The sequence below is a fragment of the Aristolochia californica genome, unplaced genomic scaffold, assembly GCF_029961685.1.
Source record: "Aristolochia californica isolate CCGP_79_NKW_82.1479 unplaced genomic scaffold, dmAriCali1.0.hap1 SCAF_2, whole genome shotgun sequence".
Taxonomy (NCBI): Eukaryota; Viridiplantae; Streptophyta; class Magnoliopsida; order Piperales; family Aristolochiaceae; genus Aristolochia; species Aristolochia californica.
The window spans coordinates 47356738-47365742 of NW_027181881.1; the positions used below are offsets into that span (position 1 = coordinate 47356738).

A 9005-nucleotide genomic window follows, 5' to 3' on the forward strand; every position below is an offset into this window, starting at 1 on the left:
TGTATCGTGATTGGACCTCAGGACCTCACAACTACATGATGAGAAAGAAGCATCCATCATATTCAATAAGTGTTGAAGACTCAATAGTTAATCGAGTCACCCAAAAGAGGCGCCAATGACTCACTGAGTTAATTACTTTTACTTTTATATTTTATATTATTTTTAAATATATTTTTCATTAAGTATATAATGGTACATACTACAGGGGCAGAATTGTAATTGTGAAGCTAAACTCTAATGACGTCAAACCCTATTTAGAAGGTAATGGAATAGAGGAAAAGCAAGCATTGTATTAGGTTAAACAGGGTTTGGAGTTCTCTTTGATGAGCTCTAGGGTTTGGGAGGTATCCTTGACAAGCTCCACATACATGTTCCCTTTTGAATCTGAGTTTCTTCTTTTAACTCACCATTGTTGGGCTCCCCAGTGTTAACCTGATTCTGATACCGCGTTGTTATGGTCTCTGGCCATGGATCGAGTAACTCGGCATGGGATTGGTGAATCCAGTGTTGTGATAGAGTTGTTGCTCTCAGTAAGGAAGAAAAGAGTCTCCTTTTTACAGTTTGGTTGTTGTTCTCGATAAGGGTTGAGAAACCCTTGCTGCTCTCATACGGGAGAGGGATTGGCCCTGGCTGCTCACTACTAAGAGGGGTTAGGACCCTTCTTGCTTCTTGTTGCTAGTCACGACTGAGAGGGGTTAGGGTCCCTAACCCTGCTGCTTGTTGGACTAGAGGCTGAAGCACCTCTATTTTGGTTTGCTCTCGGTATAGGGCTAGAAAACCCCCACCTTTGCTATGAAAGAGAGAGACGAACCCTCTTTTGATGTTGTGGACGGATAAGAGACTATAGCCACTGGTTGAACTAAAAAAAAGGAAAAGAACTCCCCCCTTTGTTTTGGTAAGAACAAGATAAAACAGAAATCAAGAGAGAAAGAAAAAACTCAGATTCAAGAGGGAACTAGTACCTGGAACTCGTTAAGGAAACCTCCCAAACCCTAGAGCTCGTCAAGGAGAACTCCAAACCCTATTTAACCTAATTCAATGCTTGATTTTCCTCTATTCCTTTACCCTCTAAATAGGGTTTGACATCATTAGAGTTTAGGACTCCACAATTACAATTTTGCCCCTACAACATGTACCCTTATATACTTAATAAAAAATATACTTAAAAATAATATAAAATATAAAAGTAAAAATAATCATTGGCACCTCCTTTTGGGTGACTCGATTAGCTATTAAGTCCTAAACAATAAGAAGCAATCATGATCTATAACATTAATGTGCAGAAGAAAACATGTAACCTTCAAACTCAGCTCAACTTGATGCCACCCCCCCTTGCGGTCATCCACATTCACTATGACATGATCAGTCTTACCCTCTTATCGTGATTGGACCTCAGGACCTCATAACTACATGATGAGAATGATGAGAATGATGAGAAAGAAGCAACCATCATATTCAATAAGATGAGAAACAACCATGATCTATAAAATCAGTCTGCAGAAGAAAACATGTAGCAATCCCAAGCACAATCAGTCTGCACAAGAAAACATGTAGCAATCCCAAGCATGGTTCAGAAAGGCAGTATGATAAGGATCTATAAATTATACACAAAGAGGTCTTCTTGCCGAGCAATATTTACACTGAAGGTTCTCATCTAATCCTCAGATTGAGACCAAAATCATGATAAAGAGACTCCTCTCCCACCGTCTTTTTCACATGCTTCTTCCCCTTCTTGTTTTTCTTCTTGATGGCAATCAGCTTGTCACAAAAAATCCAAGCAAAACTAAGAAAATGAGCTCTGTTCGATCCTTCGCTGTAGTTTCCCCAATAATCTGTGTGATAGGTAACGTGGTAACATGCAGAGGCCTTTGCATCGGCATCATGAATAGCATGAGGATCGGCCTGTGTCCCAATTTCATCGAACCATCTTCGAGCTTTCTTTTTCAAAGATCTCACTGCCTGACCGACAGCATCGGCATCCTTATTTCTCATGAAGGACCTCGATAAGCTCAGTATATTTCCACTGATTATCTCGGCCTCCGTTTTTATCCCATAATGATCCATCAAACTACCCAGTTTGTAGTCGTACATACCCTTGTAATAGCAAGCATCTGCAATATAGTTTTCAAACCCATCTACCTCCATGTCTGGGTCATAAGAACGCCTAGCTACTTCCATAGTAAAGGAGTCTACATGAGAGGAAATGTCCTTCACAGCTCTGTAGAGTTTCCCTATCACCCGAGTAGATTCGTATGTGGGTTTATCACGCTTTTCCATGAAATCTGGGTACTCTTTAACATGTAACCGTGCGGGTATTTCGGCAGGGATGCCTGTCTTGGGGAAGTCCACTGCAATGGAGAAAAGTTCTGCAAGCTGCAAGCAGGCTCCACTCTCAGCCATTAGCGTCTCCTTATCTGCAAAGGCTGTATGAGCATTTGAAATCACACCTAAGCTATCATTGACCATATAGTTTGTGAAGTATTCCTCGACTTCCTATAACATTAAAAAAAAAGAAACCAGAGTAAGTCTAGGAAAAACAACACAGCCAACATGCAGTTTAAGTTACACTAATGAAAACAGTCATTTACGTAATATTTCTGGATAGCCAACATTAGCGATATGAAATTCAGTGGGATCACAACAACCCAATGCACCAGGCAAACAAATAATTGAAACAATAATCGGGGCATTACATAGCACAGTCAGACACATGACGCTTTATCCTGAGGTAAAAAAAAAAAAGTAGATTCTACACAAATTCTTGAGAGACTGAACTTCAAATACATAAATAGCAAAGTATGTAATCAAAGATTGAATTACCTCAATTAAAACATCATGATCAACGTTAGCTGCTGGTGCAGCATCATAATCCATAGGAGAGATTTGACGAGGTGGGATAAACTCAGGGTCCCAACAAACAAAGTACAAGTCTCCATCCAAATCACTCCCAGAACACTCGTTAGGGTGTGGTCTGAAATCAAACAGTACCCTCTGTAAACATCTCAAGATGAAAATGAGTAATAGAGCACATTGATCAAAGGAAAATCCAACAGAAGAAACAGATTACAAAGAGAAATGAAAGGAGCTAAGTCAAGTATTTGGAGGATAGTGACTTAATCCGTTTATACAATTTTTTCATTTATCTTTGGAAATATTCTTGTTAAGCTAGAAACCAACCATGCTCAACAAGCATAAGGGTATTTTCCAGAAACAACTAAAATATATATATATATATATATATATATATATATATATATATATATATCTCATAAAAGTGTCTTACAAGGAGCCTTACGCCAGACAACCTTCCTTTCTTAAAGGTATTAGAATACTGAATCATCTATGCTTTTTAGCTTTGAATGGCTAAACACTGAATTACCTATAACAGAAAATTTCGTTTTTTTTCTCCAGTTTGGGCTAGAAACAAATAGGAAGCTGTAGACGGAAATATGTAGCATTGTTAGAGACATTTCAATAGCAGAGCGTAAAGTTACACTTATTTTCTCTTGTAAACTGTTCTTGAAGAAATCTCACCAAATGCAAGTATGGTGTTAGAAATTATTATTTTATGAAATGACAAACTGGGACTAGTGGTGACAATATGAAAGATAGTAGGGTGCTTAGACAAGAAAATCAAAACAAAAGGGTATTGATAACTGATGTGACCATAGTGAACCATCTATCAGAATGCTCAAGTCACCAGAAGCCTTGGATCAATCAGGCCAGTTAGGCAATTTCACTGACTGAACCATCTAAAAACCAGCGCTTTCTCCATTGGGAGCTCCTCTCAGTAAAATCTCTCTTCTTATAATTTTTCCAAAAGATCCACGGCATAGGTACTGTTCAGATCTAGTTCATCCTCTGCTAGTTTGTAGCTGCTATTGTAATTCCAAAACATGATAAGTGGCATTCTAGTTTTTCACAAGACATCTCACCAATCAACAACGGTCCCATCACTAAGCAGGAGTGTTAAAATTTCTTTCTAATGTTCCGGAGTACTAAGTAAAAATGACTAACATTTCAAAAATAAAAATAGAAATAAAACAAGAAGACTAAGCCAAAGAATAGCTAACCTCTTCCCTTTTTGTGGAAAAACAACACAATCAACCATATGGTGCAAGTCGGGCACATCTACAGCAGTCAAGACTCGAACATCTCCAGGATGGAGGCATGGGTTTTTGGCCACAACCACCGTCCCCTCTATAACAGAACTCCCTTGACATGACTTAGTTCCATACATCTCAAAAAACTGCTTCGGTCTAACACTAGAAGCCTTCACAAAGACCTGGCCATAGTCCAAGGTGCCAGTCTCATCTAAGCAGCCCATCATTAACCTTCCATTTGGAACATATATTCGTGACTTGGTCCTCAACTCTAACAGCTTAAAAGCCCGAAATGTCTGTAACATCATGGACAAGAATGGTTCTGCATCGGGCATATAACCACAGAGCAACATCTCTCTAAGTACCCTAGTGTTTTCCCCTGGGGACATGACCTCGAGAGCCTCTTGTGCCCTATCAGGATCAATTAAAATTGCATCCAATTGATCCAGGGCTTCCTTTTGCTTCATCTCGAAAATTTGATCTTCAACTCCCAGTGTTGATAGAAGAGTAATCAGCTGACGATTGAGAAAACAAGGAAGGTACTTGCTCCATGCCAAAACATCCAATTTTGTGTTATCTGAGTTATATTTATACATACTTTTTCTTAATGATAGCTTAACCATTGACTTGGGGTCGACAGCCACTACACCCTTGTATCCTCCATACCTGATCTGGAAAGCAGAAGGTGTGGACCTCTTTAAGTCACACTTTGATGCCACTTTCTTCGCCAAATCAGGAGAAATTTTCCCAATACCATCAGAGAAGGTATACTTTCTAGGTTGTATTAGGTCCACGATTTCTATTTCCACATCTGAAATAATTTCAATCTCATGTCGCTCTACGCTCAGAATTTCTTTAGATGAACCAAAAGACTGGCCAAGTCTCGCTGCATATTTAGCTACATTTCTTATGTCGCTGAAATCACCCATCCATTCTCTGATGTCAGCTGCACTAAGTCCACTTCTTGAGGCAAACATCCATAAAGAATTCTCCCGAAGTTGGCTTGAAGAGAAGGCAAGAAATTCAAATACTTTATCCCCAATAACGATGCCATTCTTCAGTATGGAGAGTATTCTCTTATAAACATCAGTGTGCTTTTCACCATCTGGCAAAACACTCCGAGGTACTAAATCCGTTGATCGGATTTTGTCAGAGTCCTCGTCAATAAAAGAAACACGTAGAAAATTATCAATAGCATCAGGATACTGTCTCACAACACGATTGGAGACATTAACCTCAGGCCCACAGAAGTAAACTTTGGAAGGAGTAACCTGAACCCTGTGAATATAAACCAACCCAGAGTCCAGTGCAAAGGCAACAGGTTTTGTGGGATGACTTGATGTCTTGTATTGCTCGTATTTCTCTTGAAGATATTTTGCAGGTTCAAAGCATGAGTCTTTCATGTGATAAAGGCTCTCCAGGGCGTTGTCTATGTATGAACGTGGGTTTGAACGAGGATCAACCAAGTTATAGAAATCAACATCCAGAGTTGGTCCAATAAGTATACCATTCTGCACCAAAGAGTTTACCTTGAATAAGATGCCATATGGTAGGTGAATGGCAGAAGATTCCACAACAGGGACCAGATTGGATGTGCAAGTGGTAGGTGACCCAAGTCTCAACATGAACTCACCATCATCCTTTCTGTAATAGAAAAAGTTTCTCCTGATATCTGGAAGTTTGCAATCACTTGCAACCTGTACACATAACGAGGAAGATTGCCCAATACTAGAAAATGGGGTGAAATCCACTGTGCGGATCCACTGCTCATCGGAGGTGTCGCGGAAATAGTTCAAAAGGGGATCATCATAAAATTGTCCAGAATTGTATGGATCTTTCTTATAAATTCGAGGAGAAGATTGCATCTGGTAAAGTAGAAACTTCATTAGTCCATATGCAATCAAATTTTGGAGTGTTTACTTCAATGAACCCATTAAAAGTATTAGAATCACACATATGAGTCATAACTACCAAGAACATCTGCTATGTTTTCTAGAAAAGATTTCAGGAAGTGGGACATTGCTTCAAATGCAGGTCAATTAGTTGCAGGCAGTATTTAACATCAAAGCCATGTTTAGTTAATTCATGTTGCAATAATACTATACTCATCAGATGTGTTGGACAGTTCAGTAAGCCAGAGACGGAAGACAAAGCACATAACAGACAGAAAGCAGCAAACAGTAAAAGAAAAGAAAAAAATTGATTCAACAGTAGGAAACAATTTTGACATGTCAGAAAGCCATCTGGAAAGTAATAATTTTTAATGACGATGTTCACCGGCTCATGTTGTAGTAGCCAATGGAACTGACTAAACGAAAAGATGGGAAACAGAAGTAAAAAATTTGCAAGTTACTCCAAACAAGTTTGGAGATTATCAGGTGTTATATAAGCAGTTCAACTAGTTATAAGCTGGATTAGATAAGATATTAACATGACATTATATGACTAGTAATTTTTTAATTTTAAACCAGACATTTACTGTCAAACAAGCGGGAGACAGCTAACCTGGATCACAAGAAACTTTGAAACTTGTGGAGTAGGGCAACGAAGCTGGATTTGCCAAATGCTCCCATAGAAGAGGTCCAGTCTGTATTGAATCCCGTCATATGAAAGAAAAAATTCCAATTTCTTAAGACCATGGCCAAAATGCACCCTTACATCTTCTGCCAACCACAGATACATAAACTCTTTACCGGAAACCTGATGGCCCAGGAACAGAGATGCTCGTTCTAGAGTGCCATCCAGAGTTTTTGGTCTTGGAACTATATCCCGCTCCATGTTTCGGAATTTTAGCAAGTGAAAATTAAAAAGCAAAGTCTTGGAGCATATATCCTCTGCGCATTTACTAGTAGTGAATTGGACTACTGCATACCGTGTACGTATCCGTCCCAGCTTATTAGGTGTTCTAATCTTCATCGCCAGTACAGTCCCCTCACCAGTGTGCGTTTCCAGAAATTCTTTAACCATTTGTGCAGTAGCAGAGATAGGGAGATTGCATACTTGGATTGTTTTGCCTCCCATTTTCACCGTCACTTCCTTTTTTACTTTTCTGGTATAACTATTGAAACAAGATCACAAACTCAGCAAGCTCTTGACAGTGAACACAGCAACTTAACCTCATAGGATGTGCATGATATCTTTAAAACTCTTTTGACAGCTCGAGAAATTCTTCAGTTCACACCACGTATCGCGCTAACATGAATTCCTTTGTTGATTCAATCCTCGATCATGGTTCCTAGAATATTGCTAGGAACAAAATATGACAAAAATATCAATGTCAAAGAGAACTCAGACGAAAGGAAAGCAACGACCAGCTCGAAACAAGGCACTGAAACCTCAAATCCCAAAAATCCTATATTTTCTGCGAGGATCCACAGATAAAATAAAGAATTTTATGTTTATTTTATTTTTAAAAAAAGCAGTCGATAATCGACATAGTGACTCGTCTTCAAAGCAAGGATATTTAGATGCTCGAACGATGCAGGACCCGGCCAATAAGTAATTCTCCAGAATAATGCAATACGTAAACGCATCAACTCAACGTGTACAAGGAAGAAATCTGACAATTGAAATGAAAAAAAGAAAAAGAAAAAGAGAAACGAAAAGCGATCGATTGCTCGAACTTACATTCACGAACGAGAGTCTCTTCTGATTCCCAAAAACAAGATAAAAAGCAACAGATCCTTCACGAACTAAGATGGATAGCCAGAGATAGAACTTATCGGAGCTCTTCTTTCTGTATAAGCGACTCTCCATCTGCTAGAGCCTGCCCCTGGTACTTGTAACTCACAATGCTGCAGCAGAAAGTAAGGAATCTTTCGTGGGCCCACAAACTCTATCCGTACGAGAATCCGCTTTTCTGTGCATCTAGATATTAGGTTTTGAATGAGAAGACAATAAGACGCTTCGAGGGGGGTACGATAGTCAACATCAGTGAGAACAGTTTTCTGGTCTTCAGGGATCCATACGATAAGTCGTCTATTGGTATTATTTGCGGAAATGATTTTTGTTTTCGACCTTTACGCTTAACAACACAGAAAGCGAGTCAATGAGTCAATACGAGTAGTCACTACTTGTCGTGTAGCGCTTTCCTACGACCTTCCTACCAGCCCGCGAGCACCTGCCGATTAAGTTTCTGCTAAACTGCGCGGAAGGTACAGGATAATAACATTGGTCCGCTGTCGGCTTCTGATTGGTGAAGAAACGAACAACGATGCGGCAGTCCGTACGAGCAGGGAAAGACTTGTCTACGAAGCAAAGGAAAAGGATTGGCTGACTTAATGTGGAGGGTTTTGACGGATTGCAGGGGGCTTACGTGTGAACATAGACTATATAGGATAGACGTCCGGGATACGCGTGAGGAAATTGGAATCTTAATGTACGTACGGAGATTGATCATTGGTCGAGGATTTCTTAGTCAAGGCAGGGTTAGAACCGGACCAGCGCGTCGGCGAGTAGGGTACAGAATTTGAACGGCCCGACCCTACCCAAATTGGGGATAATTTTTAAATTTTAGCCCATGGATGGGTCCGGGATATGAGGGAAAAAGGCTTATCAGGTTCTTACCGTGTCTGGGAGGGATTTTCTCACAGGTTTTTGTATTTATAATTTCTTTTAGAATAATATACGTATTTTAATAATATAATTTTATAAATTTCTTTAAAATATTTTAAGAACAAAATATTCCATCTGCAAATTTTTTTTTTTTAACACGGCTTATTTTCAAAATTTTCCTAGTTTCAAAAAACATTGCGTTCAATGCGCTTTACCGCCCACCGTGGGGCTCGAACCCACGACCACAAGGTTAAGAGCCTTGCGCTCTACCAACTGAGCTAGACGGGCTCTTTTCAAATTTCACTATTTGTACTATTCAATGTCATTATCACTAAAATGTTAGCTAAT

General features: G+C 39.4%; 1 protein-coding gene and 1 non-coding gene across 3 annotated transcripts; both read right to left on the reverse strand.

Moving 5' to 3' along the window:
- Nucleotides 1-1464: 1464 nt before the first annotated feature.
- Nucleotides 1465-7852, reverse strand: LOC137954809 (probable RNA-dependent RNA polymerase 1). Of its 2 annotated transcripts, none has more exons than XM_068801710.1 (5): nt 7731-7852; nt 6609-7338; nt 4074-5968; nt 2821-2971; nt 1465-2493 (listed from the first exon to the last, which is right to left on the reverse strand). In XM_068801710.1, the coding sequence occupies exons 2-5, from the start codon at nt 7122-7124 to the stop codon at nt 1651-1653; spliced, it is 3405 nt and encodes a 1134-aa protein (XP_068657811.1). In that variant the 5' UTR covers nt 7125-7338; nt 7731-7852; the 3' UTR covers nt 1465-1650. The 2 variants fall into 2 exon arrangements, with proteins under 2 accessions (XP_068657811.1, XP_068657810.1); XM_068801709.1 differs by having other exon boundaries at nt 6609-7349.
- A 1020-nt stretch (nt 7853-8872) lies between these two features.
- On the reverse strand, nt 8873-8945 carry TRNAK-CUU (transfer RNA lysine (anticodon CUU)). The gene has a single exon. It is a non-coding gene; the product is annotated as a tRNA-Lys (tRNA).
- Between the last annotated feature and the right edge of the window lie 60 nt (nt 8946-9005).